Source organism: Barbus barbus (genome assembly GCF_936440315.1).
Source record: "Barbus barbus genome assembly, chromosome: 2".
Classification (NCBI taxonomy): domain Eukaryota; kingdom Metazoa; phylum Chordata; class Actinopteri; order Cypriniformes; family Cyprinidae; genus Barbus; species Barbus barbus.
Window position 1 is genome coordinate 4,637,834 of NC_136730.1, and position 27,982 is coordinate 4,665,815.

Consider the following 27,982-nt stretch of genomic DNA (forward strand, 5'->3'; position numbering starts at 1 on the left):
AAAAGGTCATTACATTTTGGCAACAATACATTAAATAGCCTACAGGTGGTTGTAGCCTATTTTTTTATTTATTTGATTATTTAAGGTGTATTTTCTGTATACATTTATTTTTGGATTAATAATAAAGTCAGCTAACTGTATATGAGAGACTCAGTGGTAATATTGATGTGTTTCTATTGGTCCGTGTTAGAGGAGCTCAGCTGAGCCGGACAGTTAGTCTGCTCCTGACCAGGTTAGTTTCTCAGCAAGTTTCCACAGTGACTGAGCTTGAGCTATGATAAACTTGCCTTCGGAAACCAAATCAAGTGATAATAAGTCAGAATTACTGAAATAAGCCTGACTTATTTGGTAAACTATAGTTTTATGAAACAGCCCCCGCGAGTTAAAACTGAATACAAACTGGGCTGAAATGCCATCAGTTTGAACATTTCTCATTAGTAGACCAATAGAAGAAAGTTTAAACTGCTGTAAAATCTATTTAATTATATTTAACAGTTTTGTTTGTTCCCTGAATATCTTTAAAGAGCAACTTTTAATAGCTTATAGTGAATTTAACTGACACTTTAAAAACTGGTTTTGGAGAAGAGGATGAGTCCGGAGGTCTTTCTGTGTGGAGTTTGCTGTTCTCCATGTGTTGGTTTGGTTTCTTCCACAGTCTAATCTACAGCACAGGTGAATTAGAGACACTAAATCATCCGTATGTGTGAGAGTGTGATCGTGTGTCTGTTAGTCTTGTGAGTTTCCCAGCCTTCAGACTCCAGCATCCTGTGACTCTACAAGAAGAATGGATGAAATCAGGTTGGAGTTTGTTCCTCTGTTACGGCAAACTGGCTTTGGTCTTCGGTAGATGTAACTGTGAGACACACACACACACACACACACACACACACACACGCACACACGCACGCAGAGTAAAGGTCTGTCTGTCAGTGAATGTGAATGGTTTGGGAAAAGACACTCAGATGGAGAGAGACGGATCAGACAGATGTTTTACCTCTCGCTCTGTAGTATTTGAACAGCAGCACGACTGTCGACAGCAGATACGGACAAGCTGCCAGAAGAAAACTGAGGATCCTGAAGACAGAAATCTGACCTGAGCTTGACACTGAAAAACACAGAAACAAGCACTTATTAATACCTTTAAGTCACGTGACCGGCTCAAAGATTTAGAGGGCAAAACATCCATTGAACTGCAGCACAAGTCTGTCAGTTTTCCATCTGTTTCACAGCCGCAAATATTTAATTACCTCTCAAAAGAATAAAACAAAAGTATGTGAACAAAATGCAAGTTTTGACCATGTTAATCCATGTTAAGTACCCGCGGCAATATTTCAATCATAAACAGTGCAACAAAACGATATAGAAACAGTTAAAGTGCCTTCAAATACCAAATATAGTAATCACTATATTAATGCTGCATAGTTTTATGAATATGAACGCAATCCGCTGAATGCTTCAGTGTTTTCCATATAATGGTTTTCTATGGGAAACATTACAAAATATACATCATCAATGAGGTGTTTTCTGAACTTCACCTTTTAATATCTGAGTTTTACTACATTAATACTTGATGCAGTCTGAGTAAAAATAACTGTCGGTCAGTGGAGCAAAGCTTTGTTTTGTCCTCCAGGTGGGCTTTCCTATCAGGGGGTGACGTCACATGAAAACTATCAATTGAGCAGCGCTGCAGATCTCCTGAAGGCTTTCAAAAAGTTTCTCGGGGAACCCCAAGTTTTAGGATTATATTGTCTGGTTATTTTAAACAACACGCAAGTATTTATCACAGTACTTACTAACCATTATCAGACAGATTTATTTGGTTACTGTCCTGTGAGGATTGTGGTCTTTCATCTCTCTGTCCTCTACACCAGTACTGACCCTGATCAGACTCATTAGCTCCTCTGATAGTGAGAGTGTCTCTGTTTACAGTGTAACCATCAGACGACTGTAACATTACTCTGTCTTTATACCACTCATATCTCCAGTCACTGTGATTAGACTCTATCACACACTTCAGATTGACTGTCTCTCCAGTGAATACAGGACTGTCTGGAGTCACAGTCAGAGTAGATCTGGGTGAATCTGTAAATAAAAACAGATAAATACCAGATATGAAATATGAAAACAATGAAGTGATATTTTAATCTTTACATGTAAAATCTCAAACTTTAAATTCTGCAGGAGCTTGCAGATTCAGTTTTAACTCTCAGAAAAACTTCTCAGAAAAAATCATATTTTCACGCTGTTATATGAATAAATAAATGAGTTCTACTAATACTTCTGGTCTAACAGTCATATCAATAATTTACTGGTGATTTTTGTAATTTTTAAGAGCCACTGGTCCTCATTCACTGTCATTATATTCAAAAGAGCAGCCAGGACATGTTTATTTTATTTATATAGCACTTAAACACTTCGACTTGCTGCAAATCGATCAAGTAGGAGACATTTAAGCATAATTGTAAAGATAGGTAGTCAAGAAGTTATTTGGATGGCAACCGGAAGATTGTTCCTGAGTGTTGGACCAACAACTGCAAAAGCTCGATCGCAACAGTGCTTTAGTTTGGACCTAGGGATTGATAAAAAGCATACAAATCTGGATCTGAGCATTCTCACTGATTTGTGTGTTTGCAACAACTCAGTGAGATTATGAAGATTATGAAGTGCTTTAAAATCCAATGCTAGTTTAGCAGGTAGCCACTGTAATGTGGTCAGAATGGGAGTAATGTGCTGAATTCAGTCAATAGCCTGGCCGCTGCTTTCTGAACCAATTGCAGTCGCTCCATGGAGGACTGATTTATCCCATAGTACAGCGAACTGCAATAGTCTAATCTAGATGTAACAAAGGCATTAATTACTTTTTCAAAAGTCTGTATTGAAAGGAGAGCTTTAACTTTAGCCAAACGTCGAAGATGAAAAAAGCATGCCCTAACCACTGTTTATCTGTTTATCAAACTTTAGACTGGAATAAAACACCCAGGTTCCTTAAACAAGGAGTAATCCAGTGGGCAAAATAACCAAGATCAAGATTATAAGAATTAAAAGACAGAGCATCACTAGGTCCAAACAAAATCACCTCTGTTTTACCTTCATTAGTGTCAAGAAATTACTCATAAGCCATAATTTAAGTTCCTGAATACATGCACACAACTTTGCTAATGCATTTTTATCACCAGGCTTAAAAGAAAGATACAACTGTGTATCATCGGCATATAAGTGAAAAGAAATACCATATTCCTTGAAAATATGCAGTTATAAATGACATGCAGTTATAAATAATGCCATGTGGGTTCCAGGGAATAAAGTCATGCAGGTCCGTAAAAATATAAGTTTGAGTATATGATGACATGTTTCTTTATTTTTATTTTTTATTTTATTTTTTGGGGGGGGGGCTTACTCTAATTCTTACCTTAACCTTATGAAGTTACTTTTTTCAGGCACAGATAGGACAAAAAGTGCCATCATCAGAGTGGCATTCATTGTTGAGATGAAGCTTTTAAACAGTGTACACTGCCATCACTGCATACTGTGCTTCTGTAACGATGGCCAGTAAGAGCTGTTGTGTGTAAACCTCACTCCTCACTCTCACGCAAGTTAAGTATCTCTGGTACTTTGGGCCCAAGGTGGTAAAAATTAAAATTTTCTTACAAAAACGCATGGATTCGCCACAGAAGGCCTTTATTCAGGCCTTTATTCACGCCGAGGAGCCGTGTAAGGCAAGTTTTATTATGATTGTGTACGCTTTATTTGACGTGTTTTGGACTGTGTAACAGAAACCCACTGCGATGATGAGGCTAAGAAGAGCCAGGACAATTTTCAATATATCTCTGATTGGATTCATCTGAAAGAATAAAGTCATATACACCTGTCTCGAGGGTGAGTAAAACGCTCTCGGTTACTCACGTAACCTTGGTTCCCCGAAATGAGGGAACGAGACATTGCTTTGGGAAATACATTTTCCTCGAATACAGGCTAATTTTCCTTTTTGGGTGGATTAACCCTTAAAGATGAAGCTTTTAAAGGTTCATGAAATAGTAAATCAAATTTTTGTCATGTTTACTCATATAAGAGGTTACACTACAATACAAAATCTTGTCATCGTCTCATTTCAGTCATGGGAAAAAAGCTCGTCAAATACAATTTTTATCACAGTTTTTGTAAACGAAATTAGTTCAGATCAAGTGAAGTGAAGGCCAAACAGTTTGATTGCTAAAGGGTGTCTGTCTGCAGAGCAGGTCAGTTCTGGATAATTTCTCTGTAGTGGAAGGAAGTAGAGAAGTGTTATATAGACCGTCTATAATTTTGAACAACTCATGTCTGTCCTTCAACCACAAGAGTGATACTTCTGTTAACTTCGATAAACAACGATCTGAAACTGCCTTTCATGAGCATCATGATCTGTGATCTGTGTAATACAGTGGCGGCTGCTGGTCTTTCAAAGAGGGGAAGCTCTTTTTTCGGCCTACATCATAAAAATTGTCCATTTATTTATACGTAAATTCTGCCATCGTGTGCAGTTTGCTAGCTGGCTAGTTCACCACCTGGCCTACTGTATGAATGAATGAATGAACAAACGATCTAAAAAAACATTAAACTCGACGGAGGAAATGTGGGAATTAGGTTAAACTGAAAGGAGGAATGTGGTGTATAATTGTGTGAAACGTATTGTAGTAAAGAGAGCATGGTCCCTTTAAGCTTATCACTGTGTTTGTTCCGTTCCTATTTCTATTGGCTGTTTAGTTACGTCAATCTGAGAATATGTGCTGAGTTACGTCGGTACGTAGAGGGAAAAGTAGAGAGAGGTTGCTCGCATGCTCATCGCACGGTCGGGAAAGCTGCCGTTCTGTGCTGGAGCAAGAGCACCGATCAGCGAGAACAGTGACATAAAGACTGTGTGTTTATGCCAAATGTACTGTTGGTGAGTGAACTGTGTAACTACGTTGTTCAAGAAGTTCAGTAAACTATACGAAGCAGATCATCTTGTCGTGCCTCATTCCTCCCACGCATCCTCAAAGGCCAACGCATAAACGAAACTAACTGCGCGCACGACAAATGGTGTCAGAAGTGGGGATTTGTGTCTGGAGATTTCAACAGCCCATGTGAAACGAGAGAAGAGCTGGACGCTGGCGGGGTGGCGTGCGGTGGACAGAAGCGGATAAGCAGTGGGCTAATTTGTTAGCGCTCTTTCAGGACAAGACGCAAGCAGGCTGACGTCATTGCGCCCGATGAGAACTGCATAGACTCAACTATAAAGTGAATTGCCAGAGATGAGAGATGAGAGTGCTCAACAAAGACATCTGTAAAGTTTATTGCCGTTAAAAAAAAAAAAAAAAAAAAGAAAGAAAAGAAAAGAGAAAAAAAAAAATAATAATAATTATATTATAAAAAAAAATTAAAAATCAGTCATGTCCCAGGAAGAATTGTGTCATGGAGCTATGGCAGTCGCCCCCGATTCCAATCAACCCCCAGACTGGCTTAAGACTATGCTCGAAAACCAAAATAAAAATAACGAGCAACTGCAAATGATGATGGCACCACTATTGACTCATATTACAAGTTGTTCTCAAGCCCCACAAACATCAATGTTCGCTGCACCCAGGGGTGACACACGTGAGAGCTTCCAGCCTACTGCCAGGGAAAGGAGGATGCCTTATTCAGATTCACCCTTCCTTCAAGAGAATACTGAGAGGTCACGCAACATCGCGGGTGGGCCATTCGCTGCCGAGCTAGAAGTAATTCAACAAAGAGCACGTACTTCAGGTCCCTCCAGAGCTACCCCTTCCACTGAGACTGGTACAAGGCAACGGACCACTGAGCATGGCTCACAGCCATTTTCAAATACTAATATCGCTGAACAAAGATCTAGTATGCCTCATTATCAAGGCCAGCCAATTGCTACAGAGGGTCCCAAGGCAAAGCTCGCTGTTTTTGATGGTAGTGGAGATTGGGAGTCATTTCTGGTACCATTTGAACGGCAGGCCAGGAAGTATGGTTGGAGTGGAGACTACAGAGTGGACTGTTTGTATGATTGTCTGAGGGGACCAGCTATTAAGTATGTCTGTTCACTTCCTGAACACATCCGTGAGGATTATACCCTTCTTAAGGAGCAGTTAACTCAACGTTTTGGTCAGCGGGATCCCCCAACCACAATGAGAAGGAAACTGGGTGAACTCCGCCAGCTCAAAGAGTCAGCAGCTGAGTTTGCAGAGGAGGTGCAACGCTTAGTCACCTTGGCCTACCCTGGTGTGGAGCTTGATCTGCAGGACCAACTCGCTACAGACTTCTTCCTCAAGGGGCTTCGTAACCAAAAAGTCGCTTATGAAGTAATGAACAAGGATCCTCATTCATTAGTGGAAGCACAAAGACTTGTAGAGGCCCACGAGCACAATTATCGAGCCACCTTGGGTCGTGATATTGATGTAAAGAGCAGAGCCAGACGTATTTCCTGGGCGGATGATGAGGAGCTGTCCACTGATTCTCCAGCCGTTTCACGCAGAGTTCAGGGTCCAAGCTACGCTACTACAGACCAAGTAGCTGCTCTCTCACAGAAGACTACATTCCTAACAGAGCAAGTAGAGAAAATTAGTAAGAGCTATGTGTCTGCTGACCAGTTTAACATCCTGATGCAAAAGATGGAACAGCTGCAATCAAAGCTGGATATCCTCACAGCCAGAGAGCTGAAAAAAGCTGGAGGAAGTAAATCAGGAACGGAGGCGAGGACGGTCTCCAACACAAGATGGCACAGCACGAACAAGAACCTACTCGCCAAGCCCCAACCGCACCGGAGCAGGTTTGTGCTATCACTGTGGTGAAGAAGGGCATTTTCGCAGAGAGTGTGTGAAGCTCTCAACTCCACCACTTAACCCTAGTCAAACTAGTAAAGATCAGAACGATAGTACCACTTCAAAAGGGCCAGAACGCTGGAGAAGCCAGTCCCCCACACCGAAGGTGGGGCGTGCAAAAAGCAGAGGCCCAAGCTTGCTTATTGATGTGATTGTGAACTGCATTCCAACACAAGCCGTTGTAGACACAGGAACTGAAGCAACAGTTATTTCAGAGACTTTGTATCAGCAGTTTCCCCTCTGTAAGCAGACAGCTACAACACAGACGTGTCTTCATAATGCAGAATCAGGGAAGGACATGAATGCCAAAGGTGGACTGAAAGTTAAATTTCAAATTGGCACATGGTGCACGGAATGGGAAGTCTTTGTGGCTCCGATACGTGACCCTGTCCTTTTGGGGCTAGATTTTTTGCAGGCTGCAAACGTAACCATCCATACTAGTGGCAGAGTGTTTATTGCAGAAGAACTAGTTCCTGCTAAGATTGTTGGGGGTGATGGAACTGATTATCACGTTGCTCGAGTGGTCCTAGAGACCGACACAATGTTACCACCAGAAAGTGAATGTCTAGTCTGGGGTGAAGTTGACAATCCAAAGCCTGGTGTGTGCGCTGTTCTGGAGCCCTACCTGATCACCGAAACTGTGGCCTCAGGGAGTGTTGCCACGACCATGGAGCATCGAGTGATTGTGAGGCTTTGCAATCTTTCCAGTAATAAAACCACCTTAGCAAAAGGGGCCTGTCTGGGTCTCTTAGTGGAAACATATCCAGATGACGGCTTATTGGATTACAAACAGCAGGATACAGACTGTGATAGCATCCAAGAACAAAATGATGATGATCATTCCGATCTGAGAAGACTGACAACTGCCACAGATTTACCTGAGCATCTCCAAGCTCTTTATGCTGCTTCAAGTGGAGCATTAAGTGAGGTGCAGCAACAGCGACTTATCGAGCTTCTGATCTCATACCGACTTCTCTTCGCTGTTTCAGATTTGGACCATGGCCTCTTAACCGCTGTCACACACAGGATAAATACTGGAGATGCAGGGGCAGTACGCCAGCCAGTCAGACGGACTCCCCTTGGATTTCAAGAGGAAGAGAAAAGGCATCTCAATGCTATGCTGGAAGCAGGAGTCGTAACACCTTCTGCCTCGGAGTGGGCATCACCCGTGGTGTTAGTTCGCAAAAAGGATGGAGGTGTTCGTTGGTGTGTCGACTATCGACGCCTCAACAGCTTGACAGCCAAGGATGCTTATCCTCTCCCCAAAATTGAGGAATGCCTTGATGTCCTTGGCGGAGCTTGTGTCTTCTCTACCCTAGACCTCCAGTCTGGCTACTGGCAAATTGCAGTTGATGAAATGGATAGAGCAAAGACAGCCTTTATTACTCGCTATGGCCTTTATGAATACACGCGCATGCCCTTCGGACTGTGCAATGCTCCGAGCACTTTCCAAAGGGCGATGGAGCTTGTTCTTCGAGGACTTCAGTGGGAAACTCTTCTGATTTACTTAGATGACATCATCATCCTGGGAAAAGGGGTCGATGAGAGCCTTGATCGACTTGAAGCTGTATTCCAGCGCCTTTTCAGCTATGGATTAAAGCTAAAATCATCCAAGTGTCACCTGCTTAAAGAAGAAGTCCTTTTCCTGGGCCATGTGGTCAGTGGTGAAGGTATACGGCCCAACCCATCTTTGATTAGTGATGTGGAAGCTTGGAACCCCCCCACGAGTGTACATGAGCTGAAGGCCTTTCTTGGACTGTGTAACTACTATAGGAAGTTTGTTCCAGCATTTTCTGAGCTGGCCAGCCCTCTTAATGAACTCCTAAGAAAAGAAGCAGCATTCTTGTGGACTGAGGAGCACCAGAATGCTTTTACACAGCTCAAAGAAAAGTTAACTTCTGCACCTGTGCTCGGATATCCTCTAGTGGAGGGAAAATACATCCTGGACACCGATGCATCAAATCACAGTATTGGGGCAGTCTTGTCGCAACTTCAGTGGGGAGAGGAGAGAGTTATCACATATGCGAGCACCCACCTCACTCCAGCTCAGAGGCGATACTGTGTAACAAGACGAGAGTTGCTAGCTGTTGTTTGCTATACACGCCAGTTTCGACACTACCTGCTTGGGAAGAAGTTTCTTTTACGCACAGATCACAACAGCCTCACCTGGTTGTTTCGGTTTAAACATCCTGAGGGACAGCTTGCTCGCTGGCTGGAAGAGCTGTGTCAGTACGATTTTGACATCGAGCACAGAGCTGGAAAACATCATTCAAATGCTGATGCTATGTCAAGATATGGTGGCAAGCTCTCCAATATGTGCAACTGTTATCAGGCAGGGAAGAGTGTTTTACATCTGCCATGTGGAGGGTGTAAGCATTGCCAAAAGCTGCATGACCACTGGGAAAGATTTGAAGAAGACGTGGATGATGTGGTTCCACTTGCAGTAAGGAGCATTGAGTGTATAACAGGGGAACATGTTATCGATAGACCGGGTGTGGGTAATGAGAACAGGGCAGCTGCAGAGTTGTTTGAAACCCCACATGTGAACTGGCTGGAAACATTCTCAAAAGAAAAGCTAGCACAAGAGCAGAGAGCTGATCCTGATCTCTCCATCCTGCACAAGTGGAAAGAGAAAGGAGCCCTTCCAACAAAAGAGGATGTTGCACTGAAAAGTCCAGCAGTAAGAAAATACTGGCTGTGTTGGCCACAAGTTGAACTCCATCAAGGTGTTCTCTTTTATCGTTGGGAAAGGCCTGGAGGACTCAGTCCCTCCCTACTGTTGCTAGTACCTGCCACGATGCAAACAGAAGTGTTACAAGCCTGCCATAATCCGCCACAATCTGGCCATTTGGGCGAAGGAAAGACTTTAGAGCGTCTCCGTCAAAGTTTCCACTGGTATGGAATGGGTGGAGATGTACATTTGTACATACAGAGGTGCAGACACTGCAATGCCTGTAAAGTTGCTGGGCCAACCAAGAGGGCCAAGCTTCAAAATTACCAAGCAGGGGCGCCACTGGATCGGATCCACATTGATATACTGGGCCCATTTCCTGTGTCCAGTTCCGGAAACAAGTACGTTCTAATCATCATTGACCAGTTCACTCGATGGGTAGAAGCCTTTCCTGTGCCAGATCAAGGGGCAGAAACTACGGCTAAGACACTTGTCTATGAGTTCATCTCCAGGTTTGGCGCACCACTTGAACTGCACACAGACCAGGGTCGAAATTTTGAAAGTTCTTTATTCAGAAATGTTTGTAGTCTTTTGCAGATCACAAAAACAAGAATGACCCCTTACCATCCTGCCTCCAATGGACAAGTTGAGAGGTTCAATCGAACGCTCCTTCAGATGATTCGATGCTATGTGAACCAGAATCAGAAAAACTGGGATGAGCATCTTCCCCTCCTTACATCAGCGTACCGTAGTTCCCAGCATGCAGTTACTGGATTCACACCAAATAGGCTCATGCTTGGAAGAGAAGTTTACCAACCTCAGGATCTATGGTCCGGTATGGCAGAGCAAAGGTCATACAGTGTGGAAGTGCCCGATTTTCTGTACAACTTGGAAAAAGGATTGAGAGACGCACATGATGTTGCCCGGGAGCACCTCCAAACAGCCCAACAACGGCAAAAGAAGATCTATGGTCTCAGGGCTCAGGAGAGGAAGTATGTTGTTGGAGATCTGGTGTATATGCGAGACAGTACTAAGAAAAAAGGACAGAGTCCAAAACTCCAAGCACCTTGGAAAGGCCCCTTAGTGATATCTGCCTGCTGTGGCCCAGTACTTTATGAGGTCCAGGGGTTACGTCAAAAGAGAATCATGCATCACGATCGTCTCAAGCCCTATGATTGTGAAGTGATTCCAGTGAGGGTCAGACGTCAAAGGAGTGAGATCCTGCAAAAGAGCAAGGAGACCTCTAACAACCCTCTTATGCAAGAACCTTTACATGAGCCCAAACCACCTGCATCTCAGGGTAGCAGTGAAAATGAATCCATTTCTTCTGACCCAGAACCTCAGGAGAACCAGGACAAGGAGAGGAAGCGGCAGCCAGCAGCTCGCCGACGCAGGAAAAAACTAGGACTTGGACTGATGTCAGACATAGGAGGACAGGAGACAATCAAGAAAACACAAAAAGGAAGAGAGATTCGGAAGCCGGCAAGATACAACAATTAGTGTTTCACTATTGCTTCCACTATTCATTATGTACAGTTTTCTTAGTTTGTATTTGATTAGGATTGCTTTCTTTGTACTGAAGGGACTCAGTACTTCTAAAAGGGGGGGGATAGTGTAGTAAAGAGAGCATGGTCCCTTTAAGCTTATCACTGTGTTTGTTCCGTTCCTATTTCTATTGGCTGTTTAGTTACGTCAATCTGAGAATATGTGCTGAGTTACGTCGGTACGTAGAGGGAAAAGTAGAGAGAGGTTGCTCGCATGCTCATCGCACGGTCGGGAAAGCTGCCGTTCTGTGCTGGAGCAAGAGCACCGATCAGCGAGAACAGTGACATAAAGACTGTGTGTTTATGCCAAATGTACTGTTGGTGAGTGAACTGTGTAACTACGTTGTTCAAGAAGTTCAGTAAACTATACGAAGCAGATCATCTTGTCGTGCCTCATTCCTCCCACGCATCCTCAAAGGCCAACGCATAAACGAAACTAACTGCGCGCACGACAGTATAATGAAAATTGGCCAGCAATTTCGCCAAGCAAATATCAAGAAATAGGTTGCAGCAGTTTGTCTTTTGACTACACTTGCAAAGTCCACTATGGGACTGAGCTCGAATCAGTGTTGCCAACTTCTTTCGATGGAAAGTAGCTAAAGCCAGTTTGAAAAGTCGCTAAATGTCGCCAGATGACGTCATGCGCTAATTAGCGTATTAATTACGTCATCGCGTCATATTGCCTTTTACATTTGTTTGTCTCTCTGTGCTCATACTGTATTTTAATGCAGCCAAATTCTCAATAAAACTGTTCTCCTTTATATATTTTACTGTTTATGTTGTCAACGGGATAAATATGAAATAGTGACTGAAACGCAGCCCTTTAAGAATACATAACCAGCTCTCCCTCCCAAGAAGTTAGTATGCACAAAAATCCTAATTTATAATCGAGCCGTCGTCTGATTAAATCAAATAATACACACAAGATAAGACAAGACAATTCCTGTGCTGTGATTTCGGCTATATTTGCATGTAAAATTAGAGAAGCAACATAATATCTATTTGAACTGAACGCGCTGCTCCTCTCAGCCGCTCACTGAACAGAGAAAGAGGTGCGTGCCCGCTGACCTCGCGCCGTTGCGGCAGTACCAGCGATCACAGAGACTCGCTAAGGTTTGTCAAAGAAGTCGTTAGATTTGTCGCTAGTCACTTTTGGGGAAAAAGGTCGCTAGGGTGGTCTGAAAAGTCACTAGGGTGGTCTGAAAAGTCGCTAAATTGGCAACACTGGCTCAAATGGCTTCAGCATCAGCGACTTCTTATAGGACACAATCGCTGTCAATCAAAAGGAGATGCAGTCTTTCGACAAACCCTCCAATCATCACGCAGAAGCCCGGAGTCCAGCCCCGCCCACTCCTCCATTCACCCCCAGAGACGCTGAGCGTCCGGGGGCGGGACATAATCGCAGCATTTATCCAATGACCGTCTAGTTTTGAAGCACTGAAAAAAACTGTTCAAAGCAGCCCCATAGAAGTCAATGGACGCTGGGCTTCAACAGGCAAATACACTGATGCTACGGGAATATATGAGAAGGAAATCGAGTCACCTGCTATATGTAGCTGATTCTGAACGAACAGAACAAGAGTGATACTTCTGTTAACTTCGATAAACAACGATCTGAAACTGCCTTTCATGAGCATCATGATCTGTGATCTGTGTAATATGTAAGGGCTCATGTACAGATGTTCTTTGTTATAAAGTGGTTTACTGCGGTTTATACGTTCGTAAATCAAGGCAATGATTAAACAGATAACAGTTAACTAAATCAGTTTCACGCTGTTCCTGTTAATAGCTTGATTTATTGATACTGTGATTATTTTATATACAGAAAAGCAATCAAATGTCGTTCTCTATATAATCGCTGGAGTCTATCAGTGATTAAGTCTGTGACTCGATCAGTTGTTAAACTCCTGTAATAATCACTGACACATACCCTGCTCAAGTCATTTACATTATGTTTTTAGTGTGTTATTTATGATGATTTGTGAGATTGTGTTTATTGCATTGCATCATGTTTCAGAAACGAGTGTTCGGATACAATACTCACTGCTTCAACCTTTGATAGATATAAATATAATGCTATAATCAACAGTTTTCACCATTAGTTCATCTTGGTGGTTGTTTTAGTAAAAGTGTTTGAGAATTGTCAGCCAATCATAGCAGTGGGTTTTACATTAAAGTCTTGCAACAAGATCCTTCCAACAGAGCATTCAAATCAGAGACTAAATGCAGAGAGGTTACCAAATGACCATTTATATCTATATTTTGAATGTTTTGATGGAAAACATAGGGCTGTCAAATAAAAAATTGAATTTCGGATATTTGTCGATTTCAAAATCCACATTTGAATGCAAACACTTTGAATTTTAGGTGTGCGTCAGGAAGCCTTATCAGTGGCATACAAGATATGCATTTTAATGCTTTTGTTAGCCTATCCAGTTGAACCCACTAGATGTGGCACTGCTCGTTCAAAATATTGCAGAACAAGAGAACAACAATGCAGAGAAGATCTACGGCTAAACTGAAACCAAGCCGTTCACACACAGCACATATGTATTAAGTCGCAAGTTTAAAAAGCCATGTAAAATTAATGTAAGTTCAACTTTTAATAAAACATGTCTCGAGAATTGATGGCGTTTTTTCATCCCGCTTCATCTCATGTTTTTAAATGAAAAAAAGCACTCTTTGTGATTGGTTTTTGATCTTTTGTATTAAGCTACACATCCATGATGCTGTTTTGTTTCTAGTTGTTGAAGTGACTTAATTATTTTAAAAATTATTTTAAATAATTGTTTAAAATGCTAACTCGCTTCTGGGTTTTTGACCACAAAGTGATGTCATAGTTCCACCGCTCTATGAGTGATATTTTGCTCGATGCACCCTCTTGTGGCCTCAGGAGAGAAGCTAAATGTTGCTTTTCCCATTGAATTGAAACATCACAGGTGACGCATTGATCATCGATTGAACCTTATAAAGTGGAGCTCAAAGTCTAATTTATTTAAACACCTTGTTTCATTCATGAAAGAATCAGCGTTTTCAGCATATAATAATAATAATAATAATAATAATAATAATATAGCATTGAGCTTGATAGATATTGATCCACTCAAAATCACTGCCAGAGAAGTTTCCTGATGAAAACCGGCACAAATGATATTATCTCTGTTTGGCAGCACCTAGTCTCAGCCTCAGACGCCCACGGACCGTTGGCTAAACGTCTGATGACACACTTATCTGGAAACACTTCAGGAGTCAAAGTTGTCGTTGGATTGGTTGAATTATACAGGATTTCCGGGATGATATTAATCTTACCTTTCACAGAGAAATAAACAGCAGAGCTTGATTGTGATGATTTTGGTCTTTCATCTCTCTGTCCTCTACACCAGTACTGACCCTGATCAGACTCAGTAGCTCCTCTGATAGTGAGAGTGTCTCTGTTTACAGTGTAACCATCAGACGACTGTAACATTACACTGTCTTTATACCACTCATATCTCCAGTCACTGTAAGTCTCAATCACACACTTCAGATTGAGTGTCTCTCCAGTGAACACAGGACTGTCTGGAGTCACAGTCAGAGCAGATCTGGGTGAATCTGTGAAGAAAGAAGACAGAAGTCTATCAGTGATCTAGTCAGAAACTTGATCTGATCTGAGTTTCTGTATTTTTGTAACACTGATATGGAGATGAGATCGATGGTCTCTATTTTTTTTGCTCCTGTCAACTAAATGGTTTCATGACAATTCTTCCGAGAACTTTAGGTATAGTAAAGTTAATAACTTGTTAACCTGTTTCTCAGCTTTTGTTGTTGTTGTTGTTGATTATATGAATATTTATATAATATTTGGTTAGCAAATGAAATGATAAAGAAATGAAAACGTTCAGTGTAACTGCCATGATGATAAATGCACATTGAGAAACATTGCACTTTCTTCCATCTGTATTTATCTCTGTATTACTCAGTATAAATGTGCCCTGTGCTGCAGAATGAGTTTGAATGAACACGGGATAATTATGAGCTACAGGCAAAACAAGTGAAACATCAATTTTGGTTGAATGAGGTTTTCACAAAAATGAGTTCATTAAGCTCTCGTCTAGTGATCCTAACGCTCCACACAGCAATTAAACATCTAAACATGCCTTTATTCGTGTGCTTTCTAAAGTTTTCAGTCTTTCTGTTCACTACTTGACCACTGCTGCTTCCCCTCAGCACAAGTTTGGTATTGTTGTAAAGCGCACCAATCCAGCTTTGTGAATATTATAGTGAATACTCGATGTCATGAGTCTGAACCAATGAAACATCATTTTCAAACTCATGCTGATGTAAACAAACCAGCTTGTTGCTAAGCAGCAGTAAATAACACCTTTGGTGATTGTTCAAAACACCCTGAACATGCTTTGTGTCATGAAATTTCTTTTTTATTATTATTTTTTATATTCACTAATGAGCAATACATGCTGGTTAATATTGTCTGACTGCTATGATGTGGACTAAAATACTTCAGACACTTTGGGCTGTTTCTCACAAAACTATTGTATAAAGGTAGAAGAGCTGGAATATAGCACATGGGTCATTGGTTTCTTAAGACAATCATGGTGTTTTTAGGTCCTTTTTGAACTTTGAAAGCTCCTGTCACCATTAATAAGTGACTTAAGTTATCATAGTGATGCAATAAAAGAGCCGAAGAACATTTTAATAATCCAAAGACACTTTTGTTCAATGGAAAGATATCATGTTTGTTAAAGGTTCTTCATGAAACCATCAAAGCTAATAAGAAGCTTTATTTTTAAGAGTGTATTATAGGGGAAGTTCATACAGAAATATTATGATGTTCAGGTCTGAGCTCAAATACATCAGATTGAAGCCTTGAGCTGTTGTGTGGTGTCTTTAGTTTTTATCAGCATTATAAAAGCTATGATACACACTATATTGATAAAATATTAAAAGCATTATAAAAGCTATGATACACACTATATTGATAAAATATTAAAAGCATTATAAAAGCTATGATACACACTCATGGAAATGACTAAAGTAGTCAAACCTGTTCATTAGAAGGGGGGTGCCAATACTTTTGGCAATATAGTGTATATGGCCATGAGTGTAGTGTTATTAAGATGACACTTCATAGTTCAAATTTAAAATACATTTTGAGATTCCTGTAACCAGTTTATTTTTGCATCTGTTGTGAACACAAGAACAGCTCCTTAACAAGTTAAAAGAGAATTAAACAATTAAACCCTCAAGTGAAGTGTAAATTATGATATTTATGAGTTGCATGAATGTAACATCTGAAAATGACAATGTCTTTTGATTGTATGTGTGATCATACATGTAGTACAGAAGGACAATGATATTCAACTCACCCGTTATAGAGAGAGAAACAGCAGAGCTTGATTGTGATGAGACTGATCTTATCTGTCCTCTACACCAGTACTGACCCTGATCAGACTCAGTAGCTCCTCTGATAGTGAGAGTGTCTCTGTTTACAGTGTAACGATCAGACGACTGTAACATTACTCTGTCTTTATACCACTCATATCTCCAGTCAGGTGTCCACTCATATCTCCAGTAACTGTAAGTCTCAATCACACACTTCAGATTGACTGTCTCTCCTGTGAATACAGGACTGTCTGGAGTCACAGTCAGAGTAGATCTGGGTAAATCTGTGAAGAAACACAAAAACATAGTGACTCAAACCTCTTTCCTTGAAATTTTGTAAATGTTTCACAGAACTGAACAATTGATCCATGCATGCATCCAGTGAAACGACAGACTTCTCTTTGGTGACGTATGCTGGATTTCTCCAGTTTATTTCATTTAGTTCACTTTAACCAGGAGCTGCAGCTCTGCAGAGTTTAGCTTCATCCTTAATTAAACACAACAGATTCTGCTAATCTTAACGAATCACTGCTCTAGACCTTGGGTCGAAGATCCAAACACAGCTTTATTAAGGGCTAATCCAGAATTTTAATTGTCAATTGTTTAAGTGTCAACCACAGGACAAACAATAGAAACAACAGTTAAAACACAGACAAACAGAGAAATCCAGGCAGAAGATTAAAACCATGACATGAAAACCAGAGCGAGTGATCAGATCATTAACCTCGCTCTGTCTCTTAACTTAAGATTTCTCCCAGTTCCTTAGTAAAAATTGGTCTCAGCAGATTTGGGAATATGTTTTAAGAAAGACTGTGATTAAAACCCTTGTGCACTGCTTAGGGTCTTTTTTGACCCCAAATGACGTTTGCTGAATTTTAAAAAAATGTTTCTTTTATCTTGAGTACTTTTGTCAACACTTTGTAGCTCCACAAAAATCAAATAAACTGGATTGATATCTGGTTGTATGTTAGTGTGAAAAAAGTAACTTGTCAGGTTTGGGGTCTCTGGAGACCTCACATTGAAATAAATGGGGAAACGATCAAATTGATACTTTTTCATTTGTCAAGTAAAATAAATAAATCCACCACAATGCAGGCCACAAAAAACATGAAAATGAAGCGCAACCCTTCCACACATTCATAACGATTACGCTCGCACACACACACACACACACCACAAACACCCCCATCCCCAAAAATCACCCATAGACATCAATTGAAGGCTATAAAAATATTGACTTTTTGTTACATAATTTGTCAAAAATATCAGTTACAATGCAGACAACACACACAATCTGAAGGGGTGACATCACAGCACACCCAGATGGAGGAAAAACACACATGACCCCTACCCCACCCCACGACCCCCAAACCCATAAAACCCACTCATAATAAATTAAACATTGACATGGCATGAGTGGCTCTCTTACATAATTTGCATAATTTATTTACTGTGTGGAGACGTGCTGATACCCCGTTTGGTCTCGTTCTGTCTCGTGTATCTTATCAGTGTCTGCTTGCTTGGACATTTGTAGGAAAGTGTGTTCAGCTGAGTTCAATTAGTATTTTGTTAGACAGGTGTATATATATAAAAAGCTTAGTTTACCGCGGCAGTTATCGTGTGAAGTCCTCGTCGTGTGATGACCGAAGACTGTAAAGACCATCGACTCCACCGGGCAGAGACACCAGCAAAGGATATAAGAATCACTTTTTATTTCTCCTCTTTTCTACTTGTTTCACTTCGGTTTCAGTTTTTATAACCATTTCTTACTGTGTAAGTAAGTTGTTGTTTTTAGCATGTGTGTTATTTCTTAGCATTACTGATAAACTATACTGTCGTGATTTGTATTTATCTATTTTAATTTGAGTTTATTATGAATTTATGATGTCTGTATAGGCCTTTTATTAAGTTTTAGTTTTATTTAATTTTAGTTATTTTAATACTTCAACAAACTAAATGAAAATGAAATTATATATATATATATGTATGTGTGTGTGGTTGAACATATAGTTGTTGTTGGTTTTTTTGGTGTTTAGCTTAGTGTTATGTTAGAATCATTATTATACTTATACCTTTTGTTCTTTAATATTTTTAATAGTTTTTAGCTTTATTTTTTGCTTTTCATTTAAATGTTAAGTTTTGAAATTTTGTTGTATGCATTTATCATTTTTATTTAATTTCTTTATTTTTAATAGTATATGTAAATGTATAGGTAGTATTTATAAAGTTTTAGCTTTTAGTTTTGGATCTGTTTGTAGTTGTTTTAATACTACTATTGATTGCTTCTGTTGTCCTCATTTTGTAAGTCGCTTTGGATAAAAGCATCTGCTAAATGACTAAATAAAAATAATAAAATAAAAAAGCTACAACAAAGAACACACACAGAAATAATGGAAGGACACCACAGCACATCCACGATGGAGAATAAATGCAAACACACTCTCTCTCACACACAAACACACACACACACACACACACACACACACACAGTACAAAAAAATGGTAAACTTTGACAGAATATTTCTTTTTATTATTACAATAATGATTTTGTAGTCTCTTAACATGAATCTAATAAAATAATAAAAAAAGTGAGATCTACATCTATGTGGAAATGGCTAAATGAGTCATCGAGTAATGCTCTAGAGCCATCTGGTGGCTGCTGTTAAAATTTCATTTTTTATTTTTTATTTTAAAAGTGTTTGTTTTCAAATAGATGGAAGCAACTTGGCATTAAACTATGGCACCTTGGCCATGTTATCCTCATGAATTAAAATTAGGAATGCTGGTCTTTTATAAAGTGAAGTTTACATAAAAAACAGTTTATATAAATTAAAAATATTATAAATCCTCCAAAAAAAATGTGGAGTAAAAACATGAATAAACTGAGTAAAAAAAGACACCAAACAGTATGAGTGTATTTCCCAAACAAACAGTGCACAAGGGTTAAAGACCTTTTACAGCTACTTAGGAAAACTGATGAAAAATGTTTAGTGAATACGGCCCGGGGTTATGCAGGGTGAGTTCACAAGATAATGAGCAACAGCTGATCAGGCAAGATGAGTCTGGGTAATGAGGAATCATATTACGCCGCGCCTGAAAGTAGTCCCTGGCTATATCATAGGATACTGAGCTGGGCTACTGATCGTTACTACTTTCAGGCGCTGCGTCACATCACTACGCCTGCTGGACTCATGGAACGGCAGCAAAGGTCCTTGATTATTACGCCGGAATGAGAGTATAGTTCCTAGCCATATCAGCCGAGAAAATCACAACTTTTCATTTTCCGTCGGTCTTAGTACACGATGTAACTGCAGAAGAGTCAATCTTTAAATAGGAAAATTATAAAAATTCTTTGGTCATTTTTGAGCGTGATGCTAACGGTCTAATAGGATTCAATGATCTATGCTAAGCTAAGCTAAAAGTGCTACCTCCAGACCCGGAGATCGGCTGAATGGATTCAAAAACGGTAAAACTCAACTGTTTAACTCTTGGGGAGTTGGAAAATGAGCATATTTCCAAAAAAAGTGGAGTGTTCCTTTAAGGCGAGACACTGCAGGTCAAAAGGGCAAAAAAACCCCAAACTAATAGTTAACGCCTTACTTACCCTGCTGACTGATTACACTGATAATTGCAAACATTTTTTGTATTACAAGTCTTCTAAAAAGTTAGTTTAAATATGCAAATGAGTCATTATTTAATGAAATGTGCACAAATTTGCATACATTTCTAGTACAAAAATCTAAACACTGGATGATGTCAGTTTTTTTTTTTTTTACATATTAGAGTCAAAAATCTCATTTTGTCACTCCATAATTCAGAAAATACGTGTCTGTTTACAGACAGGAAAAGGTATATTTTCACAATTTTGGGGGTGAATAAAATGTTGTATATAATCAAGCAAATGATATATGAACCAATCCCTCTGTAAAACCTTCAGGATATAAAACTGAAGTTTGGTGTGTAAGTGCTACTGAAGAGATTTATGGCTCAGTGAAGGAGAAAAAACTCATTTTGAGAAAACGGCTTTTAAAAATATGTATTGTGATGAAATCTATTGACACAAATAGATAAAGTGCTATAAAAGAAACACTTGACAGTGTCTTTAGGATGTTTTCTTTCCACTAGTCTGAAAAAAAACACTTTATGAAAAAACAAAATCCTCAAAATATCAAACCTGACAGGTGCATGAAAAAAACTGTGCCCTTAAAACAACTAAACTAAATGAAAGAAAGAAAGATGAATGTTTTCAATGATTGAAATTGCATTGTACTATTCATAATATATTTATTTATACTGGACAGTTTATACATGATGATTCTGTTTTTCTGAAAGAAAATGTTGGTTATAGTAAAAAATACAACTTTCTCATGTATCTGACTGACAGATAAACTGTATGCTGTTATTTCAGTGTTGCTGTTAATGTAATTATTTTAGCAAATCATTTTCTATATATTCAGTTCAGTTAAATCAGTCAGAGATACAATACTAAACTTATGCAGCCTGCAGCAACAAACATTGATGTTAAATGAGTATTAATCAGATGTGAATATGATCACTCACCTGATACAGTCAGTGTAACAGCAGCACTGATGTCTGATCTCTCTCCTCTACAGCTGTATTTACCGCTGTAATACACAGAAGCTGTGAAACTGAACTCTGCTGTTGTTGTTGTAAATGGATTGTGAGTGTTTCCATGTTTAAACCAGCTGTATCTCCACTGAGTGTTTCCTGCTCTCTGTATGTAACATGTGAGAGTGACTGTCTCTCCTCTGAACACAGGCTGATCTGGAGTCACCTTCACTACAGGCTTTGGTTTCTCTGTATTAATACACATATGAGTAAATATTGATCAGCTACAGTATCATTGTATCAATCACTGTTATGAACTCAAAACCTCCTCGTGAGAAAAACACTGCATTGTGGGCAAATAAACATAAAAAACTACCAAACAATTCAGATTTGTTTAATAAATCAAATGTACAGCAGCACTACCTTGAGTGAGTCCAGCGTGGATGAAGGACATCAGCACTAAAAACAGAAGAAACATGAATATAATAATGAAACATCCCTTCATTCAACACAATGCAGATCACTGAAACATATCTATTTCAGTTTATTTGACATGAACTGAAAGTGTCTTTCTGTGTTTTTATAAGCAACGTCAGCATCACACACAATGAAGTCAGAGGACTGGTGAACTGATACGAGAGTCGATTCTCTGATGGATTCACTGCTGCCCAGAGAAACACCTTCAACCACTGAGATTCACAACAAATCACAATATTCTCATCAACCAACGTGATGCAGTTTCTGTAGTGCTGTCTGTTTAGATTTACATTGCTCGTTTTGTTCTTAGAGCTTTTTTACTGTATTTGTTCTGTTTGTATAACCATACATGTCCCAAATGAATTGTGCATTGCTTCCTCTGTTTGCTTCCCCTGTTTATAAACTACTCATCAGTTGTAGATGTTTTATAAACCTGCCGGTTACAGGTTGTGTGTGTATACACACTGGGGTGAAAGATCTACAACTGATGTGTAACACATTTACAACTGAAGTAGTTAACACTTTAGATCAGGGGATGCAGAAAGCTTAGTAAATGATTTATTGATGCGTTTACACAACAGGTTTTGAATACTTTGTAGTGTGTGCTGCACTGTAAGCGGTGACTGGTGAGGATGTAGACCAGGTTCCTGCAGAGTTTAGCTCCAACCCTGATCAAACTCACCTACCTGTGATTTTCTACTGATCTTGAAGACTCTGATGAGCAGCTCAGGTGTGTTTGATTAGGGTTAGAGCTAAACTCTGCAGGAGTGGGCCAGATTTGAGGAAGCCTGGTGTAGACAGATGTCTTCTCTGACACACATGGAGTATTTTAACGCTGTGAGATAACAGTACAATGTTGCCATTCCAGTGATTTATAAGTGATCTGGGATCTGTTTGATTATTTCATGATATGCTATTAACTTACGACAGATTTTTAAATCATTAGCATATTACTTAATAATTTATGAACATAAACTCATGTTTTGTAAATGATTAGTTCATCATCATCTAATCACTTGTAAATGATTTATAACTTAATCTACAAAACAGAAAAAAATATTAACATATCACTTATTAATCATTTATGAACAAATAACCATGTTTTGTAAATGATTAGTTCATCATTAAATAATCACTTATAAATGACTACAACTGAATGTTCAAGTGTTACCCCATAATAAAGACTCATTTGTAACTGATGCGGTTACACTGTTCCAGCGAATACATCAATTACCGTACGGTGTTCGGCAGTGGTCAAAAACGTACTAAACACTGAATGTTAAATGGTTTTCATCTTGTAAACTCAGAGATGTGGATTCAGACGGTAATTAAATTACAACACAACCCTGGTGTTCGTCAAAAAACAGTAAGTAATTCAGCAGTTGTTCTTTACGCGGGTGGTGAGAGAAAAACCATGATATTCTGGATTCGGACAGCAATAAAATCGCTGACTACCTCTTGTAAATGGTGAAAATAGCTTACATCCCCCTGAGAAACAATTACCATCTGAATAGGGCTTATGACATAATTATATCATAGTACACAATAATTCACGGTAACACTTTATTTTGAGGGTCCCTTTTCAACTTTCTGTTGACAATAAATAACTTTGCACTTATGTGTTAATAAACTCTCAGTAGAGTATTAGTAGGCTCTGATTAATATCTGCTTACTCTTTATAGTGATAGTCTCCTAACAGATAATCTACTGACTAGAAGTAACTTTGGAAGAACATGTAAACTTATTCTAACCCTGACCCTATCTACTTATACTGTACTCACACACTAATGAGAGTTATATATATGTAGGTGTAACATTACTTATAGTTTAAGGGACTATTAAATAAAGTGAAACCAAATTGACTTTCGTATTAAGACGTTTGTGAACACGTTACATGCAGTAATGTGGTTTATGTTTCTCATCACTGATTATTCACTGAAACAAAACAAGCTACAAAACTCCTAAACAAACGAGGTCAAAGTGTTTGAGATGCACTCAGCCTCACTTCCTGTTTGACGCTGGTACCATCAACTTAATTGTGATTTTACAGTAGACCCAGAAATAATTTAGACACTTATAGTGTTTTCACATGAAGTATATTTTAAATGAACCAAACTCAGTTCAGTGAAAGTGAAGCAGAAAAGAAAACTGCTGTAAGTGACCTCAGAGCTTTTAGTGTTCACAGCATAAACAGGCTGATACAACATATACATATCTGCAATATATCAAAACTAGTGGCCTTTATTTTAATGAAATATAGCACAGGCACAATTTTCAATAAAAAAACATTTCACAAAATAAAACAAGATAATAAATATGATGAATAATAATTTTCAAACTGGAGTCCAGAGTCTTTCTGATAATCAAGCATTAGTGGAACATGTTCATGTTAATGTGATGAACTACAGCTCTGGTCTATAAACCTGAGCAGAACTGACTTCAAACATCCACTAAAAATGATGTTGAAACAACCTGATTAAAGTTTAGTGAAAAAGTGTCAGAAAACAGAAGTTAGTACAAAAGCTTGAGCATCATTTGTTGGCTCTTGGTTTGATGTTGTGTCTAATGCAATGGAATTCATACATTTTTAAAGAGATAGTTCACCCAAAAATGAAAATACTGTCATTAATAACTCATCCTCAGTAAGACCTTCATTCATCTTTGGAACACAAATTAAGATATTTTTGATGAAATCCAAGAGCTGAGACGCTTCATAGACAGCAACATAACTACCATGTTCAAGACCCAGAAAGACAGTAAGAACATTGTTAAAATAGTCCATGTGACATCAGTAGTTCAACCATAATTTTATGAAGCTACGAGAATACTTTGTGTGCAAAGAAAACAAAAATAATGACTTTATTCAACAATGTATTCTCTTCTTGTCACAGAATGACTGAGAAACAGAATAGCAGATCCAAGAGCAGCTTTATTCTTACAAAAACAAAGAGCAAAAACACTGGCACGAGGTAATCCACAAAACAGAATCCATAAACACACAGAAACAGGGTAATACTGCAGCAACCAAGGACAAAGTGAGCATGGTATAAATAACAGCAGGAGGAAATGAAAGAATCAGTGCAAGGGGTGATGGGAACTGAAGTCCAGAACAAAACAAACAATAATGCAGAAGCGTGTCCTCTGGTGGCTGTCAAGGGCACAGCAGACACTGGCTATGACTCTTCCTTTTAATTGGAAACAACCTAAGATAAAATCGTATTACTGGTTGGATGACAACGCTCGCTCTCTTAGACAGGCGTGCCGTAAAGCAGAGAGGAGATGGAAGCATGATCGGCTGACTGTGTCTCTTGAGATTTTTAAAGAGTGTCTGGTTAAGTTTCAGAGCGCTGCTAAGTCAGCCAGATCAAAATATTTTTCGGAGCTGATTTCGGCACACTGTCATAGACCTAAGATTTTATTCTCCACGATAAATTCAGTTATTAATCCAAATTCCCAGTATTCTAGGGAACTGTCAGCAGGGCTCTGTGAGAAATTTCTGACATTTTTTGTTGATAAAGTGAGTAACATTCGCTTATCTTTTATTTCACAGCTCTCAGACCTGTCTTTAAATTTGCCTGCTAGTCCATTTTTATTTTGTAATTTTCAACATGTCTCTTTAACTGAACTCTCTGATCTCGTTAACAAAATGAAGACTACTAACTCTTCACTAGATGTTGTTCCTCCTGAGATCATAAAAGCAGCCTTTCCAGTAATTGGACCCAGTATCCAAGCGTTGGTTAACTCATCCATGGATACTGGTGTGGTTCCTAATTGTTTTAAGCATGCGGTTGTTCAGCCGTTGCTTAAGAAGCAAGGTTTGGATGAAGGTTGTTTTAATAATTTTCGGCCTGTCTCGAAATTATCCTTTTTGTCAAAACTTTTAGAAAAAGTCGTCCAATCACAGTTGATCACATTCTTAAATACAGCTAATTTATTTGAACCTTTTCAATCTGGTTTCACTGCTTATCACAGTACAGAGTCTGCTTTGCTTAAAGTGTTCAATGATATTTTGGTTGCAGTTGATGCTGGTAAAAATGCAGTACTGATTCTACTCGATCTTACAGCTGCCTTTGATACCGTGGATCATAATGTTCTTATTGGGTGGTTAGAACATCTGATCGGTATCAGGGGTACAGCTTTACAATGGTTCAACTCTTATCTCAAAGACAGGTCTTTTTCTGTAGAGCTAGGCAAATTCTCCTCATCATCTGCCCCAATTATTAGTGGAGTACCTCAGGGCTCTATTTTGGGACCACTTCTTTTTAACCTATATATGCGCCCTCTGGGGGATATTATCAGAAAGCACAATGTTTCTTTTCATCTGTATGCTGATGATACACAGTTGTACCTCCCACTAAAAGTTGGTGAGTCCATTCAACCACTGCTGGAATGTATCTCAGATATTAAATTATGGTTGTCAAATAACTTTCTCCAACTAAATGAGAATAAAACAGAAATTATTGTTTTTGGTCCCCAAAAAACGAGAATGAGTATCATTGAGGAGCTGGGCAACCATTTCCCCTCCATTTCCTCACAAGTTAGAAACCTGGGTGTTATTATAGACTCAGAATTATGTTTATCCAAACAAATTAATTCGGTCGTTAGGAGCAGTTTTTATCAATTACGGGTCATTTCCAAACTTAAATCATTTTTGTCTTTTCAAGATTTGGAGAAGGTTATTCATGCTTTTATTACCTCACGTCTAGATTACTGTAATTCTCTGTACTCAGGTCTTCCTCAGTCATCGCTTTCACGCCTCCAGTTGGTACAAAATGCAGCTGCAAGGCTGCTCACTGGGGCAAAGAAATATGACCACATCACTCCAATTTTAGCTTCACTACACTGGCTTCCTGTCCATTTTAGAGTTCAGTTTAAGATTCTGCTGTTTGTCTTTAAAGCTCTTAACAATCAAGCACCGTCTTATCTTAAAGTTCTTCTTATCCCTTTGTCAACTACCAGACGTTTAAGATCCACTGACAGGGCTCTTTTATCTGTCCCTCGCTCCCGTTTGAAAACCAAGGGTGACAGAGCCTTTTCAGTTAATGCCCCTCGTCTATGGAACCAGTTACCTCTAGAATGCCGCCTTGCACCTTCCATTACCAGTTTTAAATCAAGACTGAAAACATATCTTTTTTCCTTAGCATTTTAATTTCAATTTTATTGATGTTTTATTGGTTGTCTTGTTTGCTTCTTTTTTGTTTTCTTTTTTCATTTTAATTTCTGTTACATTGTTAAGCACTTTGGATAGCTTTGCTATGTTTAAATGTGCTATATAAATAAAATTTACTTACTTACTTAAACTTCTGTCTCAGTCTTTGATGCTCATTCAGGAGAGTGCATGCGTGTGATGCTGCTGACGCAGGAGCCGGCGTTCTGATGTAGAACGTCCATCTCTCTTAGTTTATCGTCCGTTTAATCTGGTTCTAATAAGTAAGGCTGGGCAAATAATTGCAAGTCATCCTCATCCTCTTATGAATACTGTTTTATGTAGCTACAGTGTGCATCTTCTTCTGCTTGTAAAGATGGTGCAGCGCATGCAGGTTCAACAACTCCTGCTTTAGCAGCATTACGCACACATGCTGTGGTTCTCTCCTGAATGTGATTAAAGACTGACACAGAAGATAAATTATGCTTAAAGTTATTTTTGTTTTCTTTGCACAAAAAAAAGTATCCTCATAGCTTATCCTCATAGCCTCCTAGTGTCCTTACTACGTTTCTGGGCCTTGAACGGTTCAGTTTCCTTGCTGTCTATTGAGGGTCAGAAAGCTCTCAGATTGAATCAAAAATATCTTAATTTGTGCTCTGAAGATGAACGAATGTCTTACGGGTTTGGCAGAATGACAGAATTTTCATTTTTTTGGTGAACTAACCCTTTGAGTGTGTCTTAGATCTCTAAATACTTTAACATGTCATGACATTAAATTTGAACAATAAAGAATACAATTTGCAGTCGGCGCTGATAGCCTTGTGGGCAGTGTGCCAACATACAACGCCGTTATTGTGCTAATCCTGAAACAAGGACTTTTCCTGATCCACCCCACACTTCACTTCCCGTCAATTCTCATCTGTCCTATTGGGTCCTGTCACAATAATGGCAAATCATGCCAGAAAACGGTCATAGAATTAGCATTGAGACTAAAGTCACAAACCCTCCTACACACAGCACAACCTGTTGAAATTGATCCTCAACTGAATACAACATATTAGAAACAGAAAACAGAAGAAAGTGTAGAAGAGGGTCTCCAAACTCAGTTCCTAGACGTCTGTGGACCTGCAAATTTCAGCTGATTTGAGAACTACAGATAACAAGTTTGGAAACACTGCTGGACTGTGGCCCTTCAGGAACTGAGTTTTGCACCCCAGATATAGAATATAATAAAATACTTACGGAGGATGAGAGGCAGTGCACCGGACCCCATACTGACACATTAATAAAATAACCTGCTGTCCTGTGTCATCTAAACCAGACACTTCCTGTTTAAACAGTCATTTCACACTTC

The 27,982-nt window shown here is 39.2% G+C and overlaps 1 protein-coding gene across 1 annotated transcript; it reads right to left on the bottom strand.

Moving 5' to 3' along the window:
* Positions 1-112: 112 nt before the first annotated feature.
* Positions 113-27,982, bottom strand: LOC306842517 (Fc receptor-like protein 5). Its single transcript, XM_079373441.1, has 8 exons — positions 27,871-27,982; positions 21,429-21,464; positions 20,997-21,254; positions 16,421-16,720; positions 14,367-14,648; positions 1,798-2,082; positions 995-1,093; positions 113-853 (listed from the first exon to the last, which is right to left on the bottom strand). Exons 1-8 carry the CDS (start codon positions 27,899-27,901, stop codon positions 795-797), a joined length of 1,350 nt encoding a protein of 449 aa, XP_079229567.1. The 5' UTR covers positions 27,902-27,982; the 3' UTR covers positions 113-794.